The 21,629-nt window shown below is 35.0% G+C and overlaps 1 protein-coding gene and 1 long non-coding RNA gene across 3 annotated transcripts; both read right to left on the reverse strand.

The window, feature by feature from the left end:
• Positions 1-41: 41 nt before the first annotated feature.
• Positions 42-12,115, reverse strand: LOC113691868 (serine/threonine-protein kinase VPS15-like). Of its 2 annotated transcripts, XM_027210192.2 has the most exons (11): positions 11,553-12,115; positions 10,256-10,378; positions 10,134-10,179; positions 9,888-10,048; positions 7,722-7,801; positions 5,377-5,482; positions 4,979-5,155; positions 1,735-4,896; positions 1,043-1,290; positions 868-967; positions 42-424 (listed from the first exon to the last, which is right to left on the reverse strand). In XM_027210192.2, exons 1-11 carry the CDS (start codon positions 11,823-11,825, stop codon positions 248-250), a joined length of 4,653 nt encoding a protein of 1,550 aa, XP_027065993.2. In that variant the 5' UTR covers positions 11,826-12,115; the 3' UTR covers positions 42-247. The 2 variants fall into 2 exon arrangements, with proteins under 2 accessions (XP_027065993.2, XP_071908833.1); XM_072052732.1 differs by lacking the exon at positions 5,377-5,482 and having other exon boundaries at positions 11,553-12,113.
• Positions 12,116-17,784: 5,669 nt separating this feature from the next.
• LOC140008433 (uncharacterized) lies at positions 17,785-19,505 on the reverse strand. The gene is made up of 2 exons (XR_011815811.1): positions 18,305-19,505; positions 17,785-18,170 (listed from the first exon to the last, which is right to left on the reverse strand). It is a non-coding gene; the product is annotated as an uncharacterized lncRNA (long non-coding RNA).
• Between the last annotated feature and the right edge of the window lie 2,124 nt (positions 19,506-21,629).

The following is a 21,629-nucleotide window of genomic DNA, read 5'->3' on the forward strand; positions in this document are numbered from 1 at the left end:
TTCTGACATACTGCAGTACCAAGCTAAAGGAAAGTTGGATGTCAACACAAATGAAAGCATCATTTCCATTGCAAAAAGAAGATATACATGTCACAATATGCTCATTAAGCTGTACAACTAAAGCTAGGTTAGAAATGTAAAGCAGTTAGGAACACAAAAATCTGTATTTCAGATTTGGTAAATACTGTACAATTATTTCTACTGAACCTACAATATATACAATGAACAACAGTTATTTCCGAGTCCTCTACTTCCAAACCTTAATTGCACCATCCCTACTGCTCGAAATCAGAAGCCTCTGGTTCAGCTTCACAGAAGCCAAAGAGAGGACAGAATCACGGTGACATCCTGCAGAATCAGTGGCAGCACCAGCAAGGATAGTCTTTGTGGTCAATCTCATTGTCAAAGGTCGTCTTCTGCCCTCCTGTTTGTAAAAAAGATCAATATAAATTAGTAGGCCATCATCCCAGAACATAAGTGAGGGGCTATTTCTCGTCCAAATGCAGCTAGGTAAGTTTACAATCACAGGCAAAAAGAAGAAGCGATAGAGAACCATTGAACTAAAGAAAATCTTCAGTTTGAAAACGTACGACATTTGAATCCAACACTACCCCCCCCCCCCGGGGGGAAAAAAAAGCCCAACCATCAGTCCAGTTTTCTCCTTCCAGGCATGGCCCAGGATTTTAAACTAGTACCTTTACAATGAGAAGGGAAGAAACTTCTCAAGGATTGCCAAAAAAACATACAACTTAAGAGTCCCTAATAATTCTGAATAGAAGCCTACCCAAATTTTTGAGAACTTCATTAGAAACAATTCATGTCCCAAGTAAAAAAGAGAAACAAATCATGATGATGCCATTAACATACCTGCACAACTTGCACACCGTAGTAAGACTTTGTCTCAAAACTATCATCATTTCCAACTCCCTTTATAGATGGTCCACATACACAATAACTTCGATCAGGGCTGAAGCATAGATATGCAAGGGTCAATAGAATTGCAATGACTGCCCAAATGCATAAAGAAAATTAGAAAATGTACCTGGAATGGTCCCAGCGACGTATTTTCAAGTCAGTACCCCCTGTCAATAGATCCCCGCCTGGCAACGGAAGTAAAGCACGGATGCCAGGAAGACGTGGAGGTGGTTCATTCAACTCATCGATTCTATATTTCGAATTAGCACTTAGCCTGATATCTGATTTGGCATTCCCCTTGCTGGATGCTCTGGCTAATGCCCAAGGCGAGTCAGAAATTTCAGCATCGGTCTCATTATTTGCTACCCTCAACACCTGCAAAAAGCAGAATAAGTAGCACAAAAATCCACCAGTATAAAAGCACGAAATGTTATTGCAGTGATTGAACGACAGGTGCCAACTGCTCATTCCATTCATCAGTCTAACTACAATATCGGGGTTTCGTATATCTTATTCGAGTGAATTTCACATTTAAAATCTAATTGTCTGTAACTTCCAAAGTATCCCAGCACAACAAGTATATTCTCTCAAAAATTACTCCTCAGACGTACATTATACTTCCCCCTCCAATCCTTCTGTATCTCCATAACTAATCATCCCTCCCAAGCATGCATGGTTACCAGCAAGAAAATCTATATGGATCATATTCTTTCTAAAATACAACATCACATCAATCAATTTAACCACATTCAGTCAAATTTCACTCTTTTGCTAGATTCTTTACTATTTTGTAAAAAGTACAAAGTGATCCAACTGTACCTGATGGCAGCTTCCATTTTCTGCATTCCAAAGAGAAACTTCATTACACCCTGCTGCAACATAAACAAGAGGTCTGGTAGATAGGAAGAAGGAGGTACTAGGAGGAGGAACAAAAAGGCTCATTTTCTCAATTGGGCATGCAAGAGAATACTGCCATGAATTGACAGGTATTCCAAACCTCAAATCCCAAAGGGTAAGCACGCCTCTTGATGACCCAGTGACAAACCAGTTCCCACAAGGATCTGCAACCAGAGAAGATACATAACCCTCCTCAGGGACCACTTTTGAATTCCAAACATTTGAACTTGTTCTTGTATCCCACAGATGAATTCCACAATTCTGGGTACTGTACAAAATCATTTTGCAAGCACCACCATCAGGGGAGTAGTTCAAAAGGTTTAATATAGCACCTTCTCCAACTCCGTTCTTTTTAACATCAGCTATGCCTGAATATTTCTCCACAACATTGCCCAGACCCCCGGATACGTAATCAACAGAGAACATGTGTATAGCTCCATCACAAGCTCCAACAACAACTTGAGCAGAACCCTGGATCACAGCAACACACAGTGCTCGACTTCCATCTAAAGAATAAGTTAGGCGCGACCTGAATGAGATATCTTTTTCTAACCTTTTAGAATCCCAAAGTTTAACAGTAGAATCTTCAGATGCACTTACGAAAAAGCTATGGTCAGTGGAAACAGCTATGTCATTAACAGCAGAGTGGTGATCCTGGAGATGCGCAACCAACACCCCACGAGGCCTCCACCCTGAATCTGGAATCGTCGATGTTCGCCCAAAAGATGGTACATCTGCACCCTCACTTGAAGCAGAATTACTTTCAATTGAAAGGGAACTCCCTTTTGTTGTACCAGACACTCCCATTTCCAGAAACTTGTTATTTACAAAGGCTGTTTGATCCATTTCCCTGTCTTCAACTTCATGTACAACCCTTCGCAATTGTGTGGAACCACCACCAATGCTGATTGAGCCTGAGATAAACTTAGGAGCTGGATCTGAATTGGCCAAGCTAAATGATTTACTAACTGGATCCATCCATGGCAAGGATGCAGAACCAAAACCTAAAGAACCACATGGTAATGATGAATCAGAGACTGTTGGAGAGCCTGCAGCTCGTTTGTTATCAACTTTAAAGTAATACAAAGGAATGCCTTGTGATGATTTCTCCATTAAACTGTTCATTCCACTAAGAGGTGGAGAGATAAAACCGGGCAACTGCAACTTTTCAGAATCCAGGAAGTCGCCAGAATCCATAGCCATAGGACTTTGCACTGAGTTGCCCACAACTTTTGAATTCTGGTCATTATCATTACAATCTGCAAGATCCAGAGGCAGATTTGCACGTTCAACAACTTTATTGCTCTGAAGATCTCTTTGTCGGTCAGACCAGCACATCATTGGATCCAGCTCCTTCACCCCTCTCTGAAGAAAATCCACTGTTTCCCAATTTTTAGCCTGTGAGTCACTGTTGTACCATATTTTTCGCTGTCTCTCCAGCATGTCTGAGCTCCTGGCACTTTCTAAAACACGATAGTATCTCTCTCTTGACACTGGTGGCTCTAGGCATGAAAAAAGAGCCTTTTCTGAAGCTAAAGATGCTGGTTGTCTACGCAGGAAGGTGCGTATAACAGGCACAAGGAAAACATATGAATCTACTGCACCTAAACTCTCGCTGCTAGCTGCAATGAATGTGACATCGGCCCTCCTGACCCATTGACTAGGATAACACAACAGTGGAAAAGCGTGTTCTATCATCTCAAGCAAGATTCTCTTCCTTAGAAATCCACTTTTGCATAAAATAGCTAGGCATTCCAGAGCATTCACAATTACAGCCTCAGTTACATCACTTAAAGCCTGCTCAATGTATGGCAAAAGATATTCCTCGACACTCCGTTGTCCCACGAAAAAGCAGACATATATGATCTGTCCATAAAACACTGCCCTGAGTTGCTCATCCCGGTCATTTAGGAAAGCTGGGAGGATGGGCAACAAGAAATCATTACTCTGCCTCTGGCCAAAAAACCAACAAAGATTGCCAATGTCATGCAGGAGTGCTCTCCTGATATTTGGTGTTTGCTTTGGGCCCATCACAAGTTCTTGAATGACATCCGCAATAGACTTCCTTAATTGCACAAGCTGTGCATCACTATTTGGACTGTATCTCCTTCCAGATGTATCAGAGGATGTAGAGAGTGACTTCTGTGGCGAACTTGATTCACTGAGAACTCCTGCCTCACTCAAGCTTATAGAGTGAATCAAAAACCCATAAGCAGTAAGTGCCAGCTTAGATATATTGCTTGCATAACATATCCTTACACTTTCCTCTGGATCATCAGGGAGCATGGAGAGCATTGGAAGAATATACTCGGGAAAAATTTTAGCATCACTGGGTGGAAAATCTCTGACTAAGGGAAGAATGTCACATAAAGTCTCTAGGGCAGCACAACGCACAATTGCAGCTGGATCTGAGAGCATTGCAATGACATATGGAAGCACACGCTGCAATCGATCTTCATCATCAATGTATAAGGAACACGACTTCAATAGAAGCACAGCCCCTCTCCTCATGAATGGCAGTTTGACATTTCTTATGCAGGAACAGAGCAATGAGGCAATCAGAACCATACCTTCACAGCTCATGATATCTTGAGGTAATGGTAGAAAAGGCATACCAAAAGTGTCTGACTGGTTGTCATAATCCGACATTAATGAGTTCAAATCACTTGTTGTTATCTTTTTTAAGAAGGGATGGTGACTTCTGTTAAATATATTAGAGATACTCTGAATCAGCTCATCAGGAGATTGCACATCACACTGCTTTCTGTTTTGAGAATATGCAGATCTAGCCACACCTTCCAGCAACGGTTTCATGCTATGAAATCGATTATTTTCCTTTACATCCCTGAGTAGATTACCAACATCACCAAGAAGATCAAACCTATCATGAATTGAGCCCTTATCCACCTTTTCTCTTTTACTACTGGTGTCCTCCACATTTGTATTATGTTGTGCATCAGTCCCATGGAGAGATTGATGCATAGCATCTAAAGAAAGCGCCTCCCCAGAAACAGTCTCCTTGACTACACTACTGCTCATCATTTGTCTAAGAATCTCTTGAAAAGACGTCTGGCATATTAAAACCTACACCAAGGAGCTTTCTAAATAAGCTTGAGCACAGCGTAATTATCACCAAGATAAAGATCAAGCACCAAAAATACCTTACCCTTGCATCAGAATTAAGGGGATTCAACAAGGAATAGAAATTGTGGAGAAATGGAGAGAAGTAGCCAGGAAACACAATGCCAGAGAAGTTCTGCAGATAGCTTTCAGCAGAAAAACGTGCCTCCGGATCCAATTGAATCATATGAAGAATCATCTTGCGGATTCCTGAATCTGGAATCTTTATGCAGACAAGATAAAGACCAAAAATAAAAGTTAATTTAGAGATTCAATAAACACTCTAAGTGGACTAGTAGGCAAACACTTCAACCTATATAGTGAAGTCAATGTTCCATGAAATTTCTTGAAAGAGATTAATTGGGAAAATATGATGATACAGGAAGAAGCAGAGAAAGGTCCTTTGGTTAGAGCCAAGTTAAAATGGCATTGACTAGATCTTACTTTTTCTAGATGTTGGCTAGGATCATATTGTCCTCTACGATAAGCAAGCAGTTGAGACAACTCAAACAATGGCTGACCCTCGAGGAATAGCTCAGCTATTACACACCTGAAGCAAGAACATGGAATTGAAGAAAAGTGTAAATCCATTGTATCACAAGGCAAGAGCTTATTGCCATATAGATAAAGACATCCTCATCAAAGATTTGTGCCTCAACCATAAAAGCAACCATCCAAAGCCAAAAAAGTCAAGAAAATTAGTTTGTGAACTGCTTTGTATAACGTAAAAAGAGAACCTCTTGACCCAACCAATATGTATATACCAATAAAATGTAGCAACTAAAGCAAACAAAACTTAAAATAATAGACCACAACTGGATTGCTTGGATGAAATATGTAGAAATGATAGTAATTAATTTGATTGTGCTCTAACATGAACGCTCACTTGAAGGCTGTACATGATTATGCAAGCCCAATTAATCTCCTATACACTAGCAGTGTCTGTCAGGCCTGGATGCATGACAACTAATTTTAATTTCAATTTGAAATCCAAGTTTTACATGGCAAGCACCCAAGGCCAACAGTGCATTCATTGTCGGTGCATATAAGATTAATCCATAGACAAGAGCTAAAACAAATGCTATTGATCTAGAACCCTAATCTTTTTTTCAGAAATACCAATTTGATTACCACATGATATAGAAGTATAAGTTATTGCAAAGAACTTTGGTTGTTTATGGACTCCTGCAAAAGCAACCGATGTGAAGCGCATCACATTCCTTGAATGGGTTTGGGGCAATTTCATTACTGTTGTTGAGGAATAAATCATTGATCTACTTGTAGGATTTGATACAAAAGGTAAAAGAATCTTTACCCAATTTTATTAAAGATCTATTGTCACCAATGCACTGTATTAAACAAAGAATCTCACAGACCAACATAGTCCTACTACTTTCACATACTTCATCCATGTGGGCCAATTACAAGTCCCAACCACACTTTAGTCAGCCCCCACAAAAAAGAACACATTTTTTTCTCCATGTTTTGACTTAGTAAGGTGACAATGTTATTTGGCTATTTGCACAACAGCAAGATCGTCAAAACAAAAGATGAACTTGCACAGCAAGCTAAAAGCTACAAGATGTGAGTTCAAGGAAATAACCTGTTCGAGCTTGCCAGATCAAGTCATTCAAAGTAACAGGCAGAAAGAGGGTAGAAAATGATACTGTTCATATATAGTGCAAAGTCCAGGATGCCAGAGAGATACAATCATCTATGTCCAATAAGAAACAATGATTCCCACTCACACAAACGATTTCAGACAAGTTTCTGACACATATCAAGCTCAGATCCAGAATTCCATCAAAAGATGAAATGACTATTGTTTTAAAAATGTAAAGCAAGACACAAAAGTAGAAATTTTATCATATAATAAAGAAAGACAAACATGTGATACGAACATCTATTTAATAAAATATCAATAAGACAAGCAATGTTCCTTAGATGGAAAAACAAATCCTGGATCAAGAAACATCTTATTGTTAAGTTAACATAATCAGATACTTTACTTCCAAGTTCAGGTTCTTATAAAACAATGAGTGATATTTATGCTCAAGCAGCATATGCAGGTATAAGTAAATTAAAATTTCAGGACAAACAAAGACTTGCACAAGGAAAAAATTATTCTTTCAAAATGGGAAAGAAGGTCTCATCATATCTTCAATTCAGTAAATTGCAATCTAGTGTGTGCATTTGTGTATTTCAATTCGCATAAATAATTTTAAAAGCATGTATAACTTTAGTTAATGCCACTTCTCATGTACTGGGAAAAGCGCATTTACCACCTTTAGGCATCACATTAGATTTCTCAAGCACCACTGCCCATGCTTTTACAAGACAACAACCCTCTTGGCACTAAAACAAAAGCAGTGCAAGGGGCTAATATAGGACAATTTGCAGCAGAAGGGGCACTAAACTTGTTAGTGATATAGGCTGAAGCCAAAGAGAAAATCTAGAACTTAAACAATAACTGGGAAGTAAAGGATTCTGGGTCAATTGATAAAAAATTAGCATAGGCAGCAACAATTGTCTTTTGATAGTATTGCAAAAGAAAAGACCCACATTGACCAAAATATCAACTGTCACAATACATGTTGCCACTTTCAAAACAATTTCCACTTATCTGCACACTGACGTAAACATGATTCTACTACTATGGAGCATTTAAGAAGCAAATGCTCCTTGAATACCAAAACTTCAAGAACCAAAGAGATAAATTATTTACAGTGTATTTTTTAATAAAGTAATCTTCAATTCCAAATTATCAGCTCAAATGCCAGAAAACTCACCCTACAGCAAAGATGTCCATTGATGGTTTTAATGGTGCATCTTGAGCAACTTGCGTTTCACCTCCATGCCCATAAAATCTCTGAAAAATGAAAGAACTTCTATTAGCAAGTATAGACAAAAGGCAACTGTCACATTCAGTAAATGCAATTCTCTCTCTCTCTCTCTCTCTCTCTCTCTCTCTCTCTCTCATTTTCTTTGTAGAAAGGAACTTCTAATATTTTACAGTCTAGTTAACCATGCTATAAATAACCAATTTTCCATTTGAAAGAGGAAAAGAATCAATCAATACTTGGTAACAATTTGATGATCATGCGTCATGAATGGTCAACATAGGATCAAAATTAATCTCCAGTCCGAATTAGTCTTACAGGGGATGATAATTTCGCTGAATGTGACCATTCAGGTGATCCATACTTCAGGTTTTGGATTCTTCTACAAGACTTTTGTTTTTGCTTTTTATTTTCTACACTTCCTAATGCATTTTGCTTCCCATCATCATTAGCATAATGTTTATGTCCTTTCTGCACTATAAGAAACCTAAACATATGTTGTTGTACCTAACAGACAAGGAGAAAAGAAAGTCCATTTATTTGTCTTCTTATATCCATCCATAACCTTATCACAACTGTGATCATGAATCCAATAAAGCTTACAAAGGCAGCTGCACAAACTAAACATAAATGGTCAGGGCTACCAAGAAAGTTGTGAAAATTGAAAAACAATATTTATGGACCAAAAAGTTGGAGAACAGTTTCCTTGTTTTACCTTAATTGGACAAAGGGAGAACTCTGAAGTAAGAGATCTAGATGTCAATAAAGCAATTAATATGAAATGTCTGTAGTAATGAATTTCAATTTTGTCAAGGGGGCGAAAAAACACACAGTTACGTAATTGCACATAGATTCAGCAAGGGTGTCATTTAGTAATTGTCATGGTAAGTGCTGTTTCCTTAAACATAAATAAGCCGTCTGCCTTACACAAATGGGGGAAATTGTGAATGTTTAGAAAGTTCATCTTCAAAAGGACGAGGAGGAGGAAGCAATATTTGGTTGTTACTAGTTGTCAGGCAAATTAAGAAAACCACTCCATCGAACTAAAAGAATCACCAATAAAGCTGATCAAGATAGTCAAGTACTTTTATTGTGAGTTAAGCTAGTGTCTTTGAAAAGAAATACAACAAAAAACTCATTCTAGCACTATGTATACAGACAACCAAAATTAACTTTTCATCTGAAATTGGATCTCACCAGCACAAACAAATAGGAAGCAGACAACATTCTCCAGAATACACCAAAAAGGTCATTCTTCTAGGGCACTTCTTACAGAAAATAAGAAGTTACTTCCATTAGTCACCAAAAGGAAAGAAGTTGACTCATATTAGAAAGGCCCTTTTAAAAAATGAGAAATATGTGTTGTTAACTGCATAGTGTTTCCCCCTATCTTTATGTTTTATGACACCAGCCAACTGAAAGGTTGAAAATCAGCCACTCTAATCAAACAAGCAATCCATTAACAATATGAAAAATCATGACAAGAAGTTCATATATCTAGCAAAACTTCTCTGCCAGGCAATTTTATACATGTCCTCCCAGACCCGAATAATCAAAAGCATTTGTTTGGATTGAGATGATTTCAGATAAAATAATTTGCTTCACAAATTCCAATTACCTTTTTATCTCACATACATCACATCATAAAAAGTGCTACAGTAATTATCTCAAATAAATCATCCAAATAAACTCCTATCCAAACAAACCCTCATAACTAGAATCCGAATTTATGTCATTAAGCAAAAACCAGAAAGGTACAATCATAAAGCAATGCGCCAATGAAAAACTTAGCAATTCAAAGTAACAGAAGATCTAAGCAATTTTATGATAATCTCAACTGTATCACATTCTAGGCAGGATATTGCCAAAATCCCAAGGCTTATGGGATGCTTTAAATTTGTATTAGCATTAACCCCTATAGTACTAGGACGAAAAGTTTAATTTGAAGTCAAGAACTAGAAAAGCTCAAACTAAAATATTATTTCCCATCCTGCATATGTTAACATAGATTTTCACATAAATATTAGATGAATTACAAAATTAAATTAAATTAAGCTTATCTTGCTAAATTTCTGGTTGGGAAAAAAAAAAGATTAACTAGAATAAGAAACCAACCTCAGGAGCAAGGTAACACCGCCTTCTTCCACCAGTGTCAAAGAAAAACGAAAAATCAGAAGGATCATCATGTGGAATATACGTCGGTTTGAATGATGCAAAATCAGCAAGATAAAGCCAGTTCCAGGAAGTAACCAGAACATTCTCACACTTAATATCACCTGCATCAGATTAAATTAAGTTACTTCTTCCTAAGAATCAATATAATGTTGCTAACAGAGGAGATTAAATTTACACTTATCTTACCATGACAAACTCCATTTTCATGGCTCTGTTTTACAGCATAAAGCAGCTGCAAGACCAAAAATTTCATTAAGCCCTAACTGCAACTAAAAGACTAACACTGCAATGAGAAGAAAGAAAGAAACCTGAAAAGCCAGCCATTTCTTCTCAACAAGACTGAGGAAAGGTCGAGTGCTCAGCCGATCATGAAGATTATTAAAAAAGTATTGTCTCAACAAGTAGGCAGCTTTGTCAGTTTCAAGCCAAAACTGCAGCATACAACATTTGCAAAATAAGACCATTTTAAGCCACCAAAAAAGCAAGAAAACAAAACAATCATAAAGTCTTAAACTCCTTAAAGCGACTAAAAACCACAATTATTCAATCATTCAGAAGGATTCATCAGTCAATGAGACAATTAAACATCTAAATGTAGATAAAGTAAAAGCCCTCCTTTTGGTGTCAACAATTACTGTCAGTTTCTGTCACACCAAAACTGCCCTTTAGAGTTAGTATAAAACTGCTCAAATCTACCTTCATTTTACAATCATGATCTCAAAAACAATAGCTTCATTTATTAAGAAAAAGAAAAGGGCAATATAACCATAGACTTTCCAGCAAGCACAGGCATAGGATATGCCATATACACTAGTCACCAGAAGTATTTTTGCCTTTCTTCATTTTCAGTCGAAACTTCAGGGAATTCGAAACCTAAATTCATGGTCATCACCTAAACACATTCCTACCAAATGTAAAAGGAAGAGAAAAAAAAAAAAGAATGCAAAGTATTTCCATCAAAGTATCAGCCTCGTGGTGCCCCCAACTTCCAATGAAAAAAACAATTTCAGACTGACATGAATGATTTACAAATTTGTCTTTATAAACCTTCAATTGGTAGCATAAACTAAAATTATTTTAAATAAATACTACTTTACAAACACTATTTTTCCCTGAGCTCCACTTTCTCCTAATACCCATATTGGTAAACCATAATTCTACCTAGCTTGTAACAAAGTAACCGGGAGAAATTCAAATAGCAGCATCACTTTGATAAAGCATTAATCTGATGCAACTCATTTCCGCCACTGATGTCCATTGCTTTTGGCAATCCCAAAAGGAACACTAGTTCCCATAGCTCGACTATGAACACGAGCTTAATATTTACTTCTGGCCCTTTGCTTACTACATATTACGCTCTCATTTAACTGCTTTATAAGATGCTGCAACCAAAAATTAAAATGCAACCCTTTTATTAAATATGCTTCACACTACAATTTCTCTTCCACGTTCTTCTAAGGAATGAAGTACTAATCTCGGCAAGGGTGATACCAATTTTAGCCCTATCCTCAAACTAAAATACAATTAAAATCAATTCACAAATATCAGTGCGAAGGTGCATTTATGTACAAATAAATGTACTTCAGAGTAAAAGTAGAGGCAGACCTGGAAGGGCCAGACATGAGGGTGATCGAGGCCAGTAAATACACCGTGAATTTGGGAGAGGCGGCGCTCGTAGTCGCGTAAGTCAATGGAGTCCCCTCTTTTGAAATAAACCTTGACTAGCACAAGTCCTTCGTCGTGCTTGCACAGGATCGATTTCAGGAATCGTCCTCGGCCTAAGACTTCTTTCAATACTAAATTATAAGAAGACGGTAAATCGTGCAGGTAATACTCCGTCGCCGAAGCTTGCGTTGTTCGCGCGATTTTATTCCCCATTCTGAGCTTGTGTTGTTTTCCCTCTAAGCGTTTGAATTAGCTAGGGTTTTGTTTTCTGTTTTGCTTTTAATTGTTTCTTTCACATTGGGCAGGTCGGGTTTAACGGTGACCGAAGCGCGGCAGAGAGGGGGATCGGAGGCGGAGGTGGTGATGGGAAGGGACGGAATGGGGGGAGCTGCGGTTGCGTGGGACTGTGTGGCGGAAGCAAGGTAATGCTACTGCAGCGGATCGTTAATTTTCCAGTGGTTTATTGCCATGTCATCAACGATTTGTTTTCACGTCTTGCACAAGATTGTGAAAAAGCGTGGCCGTAAACCATTCAATGGAAATTGCATTTTCTCACGCTTTTCACCACTCCATTTTTTTCTTTTTTCTTTTTTTGAAAAAACCAGTCAATGCTCTTTGCGGATAAATTTTGGCTTTTCCTTTTGTTGTGAAATCTGTTTTATCGAGAATGCTAGCCACCTTACAAAAAAAAAAAGGGCAAAAAATCTCAGCGGCCATTAAACTATTGACGGAATCATATTTTGGCCATCGAACTATTTTTTGTCAATAATTAGCCACTAAACAATTTAATCCGTAAATCCATGACCATTTCGTCGTTAATTGCTCTTAAGTTCTGAAATTAGCATTACACGTGTCAAAATGGAAGGACAATTTTGTCCAACAACTATGCGACCTTCTTCTCCCCTGAATTTCTTTCCTCAAACAAGCTCTGGACTTCATACATGAAATTGGTTGGCTTCTCCGTAGAAGTAAGTTGAAGTTTAGATTGGGTTTTCTAGATCCCAACTTGGATACATTTCTCTTCTAGCGTTTCAGATGGCTTATAGAGTTCTCAGTCAAACATGACTGGTGTGCAGTGGTCAAGATGCTTTTGAATGTTCTGGTCATCAAACTCATGGGTGAAGAAAAACGCTCTTCAATTGAAGATGCACTGCTGGAAAATGGGTTGCTCCATAAAGCTGTTCGACGAAATTGTAGGTCCATGGTTGAAGTCCTCCTAAGATACCATCTAGATGCAGATCTGAAAAAATCAAGTCCAATCTGCTATGTATTTAGACCGATGTCAAAGGCCCTGGGGGCTTGACTCCTCTGCACATAGCAGCCGGATGCGACGGAGCTGAGCAAGTGCTGGATGCATTAACTGATAATCTTGGACTGGTACGGCTCTTCTTAATATGCATACTGTTATTAGCGGAACATTACTTTTGGAAATGGAAAAATAGTGCTCAGATCCCTCAGTGGAAAAATACGGCCTTCCTATTATCTTTAATTTGTGGTTGAAGATTTGGGACTCCCAATTGAGTCCATATTTTTTCCACCACATAATGTTCCATTCGGTGATTGTCTGAGGAAAGAAATTCAGGGGAGAAGAAGGTCGCATAGTTGCTGGACAAAATTGCCCTCAGGCATTGCCACGTGTAATGCTAATTTCAGAACTTAAGAGTAATTAACGACGAAATGGTCACGATTTTACAGATTAAATTGTTTAGTGGCCAATTATTAACAAAAAATAGTTCGATGGCCAAAACATGATCCCGGCAATAGTTTAATGACCGCTGAGATTTTTTGCCAAAAAAAAAAAGCATTGACTTTAAAAAAAAAAGAGAGAGAGAATGCTAGCCACCTTCAAAAGAACAAAAAAGGATATAAATATACACTTAGGCTAAGTTTGGGAGTTTAGGATAGAAAAGTGAAGAAGGGAGAACTTAAGTTACGAGAGGACAGAAGAGATTGTTATGTTGTTTGGAAATTTTGAGAATTAATTGAATAATTTTGGATATGAAAGTCATTATATTTGTTCAAGACATTTTTAAGGATAAAATAGATATTTTAAAAAATTTTCATAAGGTTCCTCCTAATTTCTTTTTATTTCTCTCCAATTTGGGAGGAAAAATTTTACCTACTATTCATGGCTAATTTCTTAGAATATATGTATAAAAAAAAACATCCGTCAAATGTAGCTTTGACACAGGGTATTTTTCAATTTTATACCTGCCGTGCTGAGTCAGCATGGCAGCAAACTGAATTTTCCCTTCCCAGCCAAATGGTGTCGGCCGATCAGAGCCTCTGCAAAAATTTCAATTCGATCAGTGGCGGAAATTTTTTCTTTTAAATCAGCCTGTCCCCTACCGTGCTGACTGGGTATGGCTAGGGACAGCCAGTCCAAAAAAAAAAAAGGGCCATGCGCCTTTGTTAGGGTTTGACCATTACTGATTATTGAACTTTCAAAAACACCCCATATTTCTACCGATCTCCTTTGATTTCAAAATTGTTAGATGCAACCACTTGAAAAATTTACATACTTTATTTGTTTGTTAAAAAAAAAATCATGCAATAGAAATTCAATAATTAACACTAAAAAAATAGTACCAAAATTTGAACTAAACAAAATTCAAGACATTTTTCTAGTATTTAGCCACTAATTTGTTTAAAAAAATGAAAAGACATAGCTAACCATGGTTGTCTCAAAATTATTTTGTCTCCAAAAGTTTTTTTTTTAGTACTTTACCCTTTTCGTCAGTCAAAAATAATGTTTGATCATGTTATAAATTACTTAACTTTGGGAGGTGTTCATGTTTCTATTAGTTGGAACTTTTGGACAAAATTACCTATCCGTTTGGATTAGCTATTTTTGGGGTTATTTTTAAAAAATAGCACTATAGCATTTCGTTTTTGAAATACAAGTCCGTTTGGATTAGTTGTTTTTGGGGTTATTTTTTAAAAACAATATGAAAAACTTTTACTGTAGATGTTTTTTGGATTATTTTTAGAGGTATTTTTAAAACACATTTTTGAGTATTTTTATAATTTATAATTTATATACATTTATGCATTTATAATACATTTATAAATATTTATAAATAAATATATTTATATATTTATATAAAAATATATAAATGTATTATAAATGTATTATATTATATATAATACATAATATAAATATATTTATAAATGTATATTATTATAAATGTATAAATTATAAATGAATATTATATAAATGTATAATTTATAATTTATAATTTTTATATAAATATACATTTATGCATTTATAATACATTTATAAATATTTATAAATAAATATATTTATATAAAAATATATAAATGTATTATAAAGGTATTATATTATATATAATACATAATATAAATATATTTATAAATGTATGAGTGTATATTATTATAAATGTATAAATTATAAATAAATATTATATAAATGTATAAATTAATATATTATAAATATATATTAATATTATGTATAAATGTATTAATATCATTAATATAAATGAATAAATGTATTAATATTATGTATAAATGTAAAATTAATATTATGTATATTAATATAAATGTATAAATGTATTATATTATATATAATACATAATATAAATGTATATTATAAATATACATTAATATATATATTATGTATAAATGTAAATTTATATAAATGTATAATATATAAATATTTAATATATATAATATACATCAATATTAATTATAAATATTATAATATTATAAATATGGTGTTTATATAATATTTCAATTTGTAATATTTATTGTATATTTCATTATATAAATATTTATAAAATATATAATATATATTTTTCAATTTGTATAATATACATAATATTGTATATATAATATAATATAATATATTATACATAATATACATTTATACATTATTAACTATTATGTATATTATATATTATACATAACATTATTATACATTATTATACACAATAATTTACATAATAATATTATACATTAATAATGTATATATTATAATATAATGTACATAATATATTATGTATAAATATTTATACATTTATGTATACAATATTACATATTTTGTATATTATATTATATTATGTATAATATACAATATTATGTATAATATTAATGTATATAAATATTTATATAATATATAAATATATAAATATATAATTTTCAATTTGTATATTTCAATTTATATTAATATAATATATATATTAATGGTGTTTTTGGAATTATTTTGGAAATACACATTTAATGTAGCATTTGAAATGTGAAAAATAGTTTTTCAAAAACAGAAGCAAAAACAAGGAATCCAAACGGATCCCACACTTTTTCTAACAAATCCCTCTCATAAACCTTACCAAAGCTTACCCTTTCTACTTTAAAGAAAGAACCATGGTTTGCTATGTCTTTTCATTTTTTTAACAAATTAGTGGCTAAATACCAGAAAATATCCTGAATTTTGTTTAGTTCAAATTTTGGTACTATTTTTTTAGTGTTAATTATTGAAATTCTATTGCGTGAATTTTTTTTCTAACAAACAAATAAAGTATGTAAATTTTTCAAGTGGTTGCATCTAACAATTTTGAAGTCAAAGGAGATCGGTAGAAATATGGGGTATTTTTGAAAGTTCAATAATCAGTAATGGTCAAAGCCTGACAAATGCACATGGCCCTTTTTTTTTTCATGGACCGGCTGTCCCTAGCCGTGCCCAATCAGCACGGCAGGGGATAGGCTGATTTTTTTAAAAAAATTTTCGCCGCTGATCGCACTGAAATTTTTGCAAATGCTCTGACCGGCTGACACCATTTGCCTGGGAAGGGAAAGTTCAGTTTGCTGCCGTACTAAATCAGCACAGCAGGTATAGATTGAAAAATACCCTGTGTCAGAGCTACATTTGACAGATTTTTTTTATATACATATATTCTAAGAAATTAGCCTACTATTCATCCTCCCATTTTTTTTCTTTTCTTTCTTACTAAAAACTCACAAACAAAAGAAAATCAGACTTTATCTTCTCTCCCTTTCTTTTCAGTCCAAGCCCTCAACTCCCAAAGGCACCCTTATATTAGTTCCGTTTGGATTAGCTGTTTTTTGAGGTGTTTTTGAAAAATTTTACTATAATAGTGTATATAAATTTTTTTTTGAAATATTTAATATATTGTATGGATGAGATGTTTTTTTAGTTATTGTGTAACACTGTAACATTATATTTGAAAAACTTAGGGTTTGTTTGGATTGCTTCATATTTTCCCAATTTTATTTGCTTACATCATCTTTACAATTTCCAATACACCTTTTTATCTTCCCAATATCTTTTTATCTCACATACATCACATCACAAAAAGTGCTACAGTAAAAATATCTCAAATAATCCCAAATAACTTACAATCCAAACAGACCCTTATTTTAGTAAAAATACCCAATACTAGGATTTTGGATGATTTGTTAATATATGGAAGGCAATTTATTGCTTAATAGTAGGATTTTGGTATAAATTATGAAAAACAATACGATATATTGCACCATTAATGTTTAATTTCTAACGATTGACCAAATTATGACATTTGATTTTTAATAACTTACTTATAACACAAAGCACAAGAGAAGTTCTACGATGCAATTAGGAGGAGGTACTAGCAAATAAAACAACAGCTACCCCCAATCAAACTATTAAAGTTCAAGCCAGGTCGTATAAGCACAATTAGCGCAAATCTTCAACATCACGTGTTAGATACTTGGATATATCTATGAAATGTACGGACCTGTTTGGCACCCTAGTTTTTTACCAAATTTTTTAGCTACTAATTTTTTAATAATTTTTGCTACAGAAATCCAAAAAATTTCCCAAAATTTTTTATCTACACACTTCAAAAATCTATACACACAAAATTCCTCAAAAACTTTTCTTTTTCCCTCACCCAACCCACCACACCAGCCACCACCTCCATCATCTCTCCCGGCGCCGGTAACCTCACAAAAAATTTCTCTAATTAAACCTCAAGTTTTGATTTTGTCCGCTTCAAGCGCCGGAAGATTCAGTCCGCTCTGAAACAACCAACAAAAAGTTCATATCTCACCAATTCTGCTCACTCTCTTTGAGCCTTCTCTCCCTGCCGTCACAGCATGAATTTTAATGAAAACCATTTTAATGAAATGAAAAATTAGCAGAGCTACCCAAAAAAAAGAAAAAAAACCCAAGAAAATTAATACTAGGATTTTAGGAGGAGCAACAAATACAAAAGAGAAAACAAATCATCAAGAAGAAGAAGATGGAGGAGCCCAAAAGTACTTTTCCCAAGCAACGAAGGAACAAGACTCTGATCAGCAGAATGGGCAAAGCCGGGGGTGGTGGAGGGATTGGAGTTGGAATTATTTTCTTGGGCGGAGCAGTAGCCAGTGCTACTGCAGCTTTCCTCATCAAGAGGCGGCTCCAAAAGTCCACCAGAAATATCAAGAATTGCAGCCATGATCCGTCAACTCCATCCGCTGAGATTCCTTACAAATTGCTGGAGGACAAAAACACAAATCAAGCCAAGGGCCTAAAGTTTATTGCTCGCGATTCAAATTCTCCTGCATGTACGGATACGTATCAAAACTTGAGGTTTGTAATTGCCGAAAGATCCTGGTGGGGGGAGGGAGAGGGAGGGGGGAGAGGAGAAAAGCAAAAAAGAAAAAAAAAGAAAAAGAGCAGAGGTAGTACTGACAGAGGTGCTGGAGGTGGGAGGCGAACGGGAAGTGGGAGGGGAAAGGAAGAAGAAGTAAAGGAGAGGAAAGAAAAGAAAAAGGAAAGAAAGAAAAAGAAAAAGAAAGAGAAAGAGAAAAAAAAAAGTTTTTCACTTCATAAAAATTTCTACAAAATTTTTCACATTCTAAAAACTTTTGTAAAATTTTTTTAAAAACTTATACAATACACTGTAGTAAAATTTTAGACAAACTCTTAAAAAACTCAGGTTCAAACAGACCGTAGTTTCGTGGAATTAAACTTCTGCAAATATGAATCAATTATTAAATAAAAGAAATAAATTGATTTACTTTTTGTGCCCTTATTGCTATCATACTTACCTATTCCCTGTAATTTGCTAGACTTGATTAGATTTAGAAGCAAGTAAAACAACGTTCTCAATCGCGAGGAAGAAACCATTCGATCATCAAAAAGAGCACGCCCATAAGAATTCCACACAATATGGATTCAAAGATCCGACAACTCAAGGAACAGAAGAACGCACTAGAATTTATTTAATATGGTAAATCACAGATCACCATAGATTCATATATCTAGGTATAATCAATCACAGATCACCATAGATTCGTATATCTAGGTATAATCAAAGGCGTATTTACATCTCCAAGTTCATAAAAAACAAAGAAATCAGAAGATCAACATTTGATAATCACAGCCGATGACGATGACGATGACGATGATATTTATGATCTTCAGTCTTCGTTCTTAATAGGATCTTCATAGTTGGGATCATTTACGTCGAGAGCTTCTTTGGGGATCCGTCCTAGCTCAACATCAGAGTAACCGTCACCGGACCACGTGAACTTGCCGCCATGGCCACCTTTCTTCGGCGATCCATTCATGCCTGTAGCCGATTTCCTGTCTCTCCTGATCTCCTGACCGTTGCCGGCCTTCACATTTGTCTTGGAGCTTTTGCCGGAATTCCTCATCTGTCTCTCTCCACTCGTGGCTCTTCTGTAGCTACTCTATCAATTGAAGCGAGTGAGAACAGGAAACCCAGGTTGGCAGAATTTATAGGAAGCTGGGGTGGTTTGTACATTGGGAGCGGTATTTTAATCGCGACCTTGTGGGCTGATCATGTAACGTGACAGCGACCGTAACAAATGGATAAGAACGGACTATTCTTTCTTTTTTTTTTCTTTTTTTTTTTTTTTTGGGGGGGGGGGGGGGGTATGGGAACAAACTCGTCGGTTTTCTTTACTAGCCAAATCAATGATCATACACTCACATTAGCACATTTGAGCATTGGGCAGTGGTTGTTGGAATTTAACATTTTTTTAAAAAATTTGAAATTCTCATTACTTGATTAAAATTTGTAAATTTTAAAAAGAAAATGCTGTATATAGCTACACCTTGCCATTGGTTTTTTTTTTGTTCAATAGAAAGGGTTTTGACTCATTTCTTTTGTATTCCTGCACATCATTACTCAACTATGGCATTCTAGCTTTAATGTAAACCCTTTGGCTTTGGTACAAATAAACTATAGGTCAATTAGAACTCCACCATAACCCAGAGAGAAGGGTCTTCACACGCTTTGACCAGGACAAGAAGCTGGATATACAAAACGGAATTGATGTAAATTTGCAATGATTATCGATGAATGTACCAGTGCCTAAAGAATTTTTTACGAATTTTTTTTGTGAAAAAAAAGAATAACAAAAAACTTATCCCACCAGTTTTTTTTTTTTTAGTTATTAATGTACATATTTAATGCATTTCCTTCATGACATTGATGTTAGACCAAATTGTTATTCTTGACTTGTACCCAAAGACACTCACAATAAGTCAAGTCCTGATATTGGAACTTCTTATATATTTGAAAAAATAAAAACTTTAGGAAAACAGTAATTGTTTGCTTAACTTCTGCTATGCAAATGAATCGTTTACTATTTTCTACAAACATTCCCTTAACTTCTTGTACCAGTTTGCTGGTTAATTATTTCACTCAAAGCCCTGCTCCAGAGATTGTTAAACTCAAAATGACTGAGGGCCTCGGGCAGCATGGAAACCAATGCCAGTATAATTAATGGAGTTCAGAAATAATACCTATTTAATGGAGTTTGTTTGGATAGGAAGATTTGCAAAAAAAATTAAAATTAAAATTTATTCTATTTACATCATAAATATAATTTTCAATTATCTTTTTATCTCGCATGCATTGCATCACAAAAAAAGTGCTATAATAATTATTTTAAATAACCTCATATCTCAAATGCATCACATCTCAAATGTATCCCAGTCGCTTTCAATTTGATTCGCGATTATAGTATTGAAAAAACATGGCACGAATCGAATGGAAGAAAATGAGAATCGTCCTATTGTCAATAATTATTCACTCTCTTTTTCTTCCCCATCACCCTTCAATTTTTTCACGAGGAGCAGAGGCGGAGGCAAGTGTAACTGAGGGTAGGCAATTACCCCATCTTCCCCTCCCCCCTTCCCCGGGCAACAAACCTCCTCTTCAATTTTGAGATATTTTCTTTTCAAGCTTAGAATTTTTGAAAAATTTTAAGTTGTTCCTTATTTGAACCCCTTGAAATTTTTCAAAATTTCATTTTTATCTACTTTGCCCCGATATTTGTATAAAAATCTCTTTCTTATCTATATTGTCTCCCTAAAGAACTTTTAAATATTTATTTTTCATTTACATTGACTGCTCTTAATAAATTAAAAATTTTTAATTTTTACACTTCACAAGAAGTTGGATATAATTAAAATTAGTTATTCATGTAAATTTAACAATAAACTCTGTTAACGTTTCCAAACTACCACTACATTGTAGTACAATTTAGATATCAAAATATAATTGACATAATGATAAAAATGTATGCTTAACATAAATGCCTTTTAGTTATAAATTTACTATAACTACAATTGATGTGGCGTCAAAAATTGAAATCTCAAATCCTAGGGCCCTAATTCTGAGCAAGGTGGGGCTTCAAATCTTTTATTCCCAAAGTAGTCTCTGTCCCATCTGTCTCTTATTTGTACAGCTGACACGTGTCTCTAGCATTTTGTTAACCCAAACTTAAATAAATCGATAATAATCAGTTTATAAGTTTACTCAAAATCAATTAAAACCATAGTTATTAAACCCAATCCGGGAAGGAACCCGGCGAAGGAGGTGGGTCAACGGGTTACTGGTTGAACCGGTGGGTGAGTGGTTGAACCGGTGGGTCACTACATATATTTAAATATTATATTTCATAATTATTTATATAAGATATATGATATAAATTGTAATAAATAATGTCATAACAAAAGCTCATTTAATTTAATTTGTTATA

The sequence above is a fragment of the Coffea arabica genome, chromosome 6c (genome assembly GCF_036785885.1).
Source record: "Coffea arabica cultivar ET-39 chromosome 6c, Coffea Arabica ET-39 HiFi, whole genome shotgun sequence".
Lineage (NCBI taxonomy): Eukaryota > Viridiplantae > Streptophyta > Magnoliopsida > Gentianales > Rubiaceae > Coffea > Coffea arabica.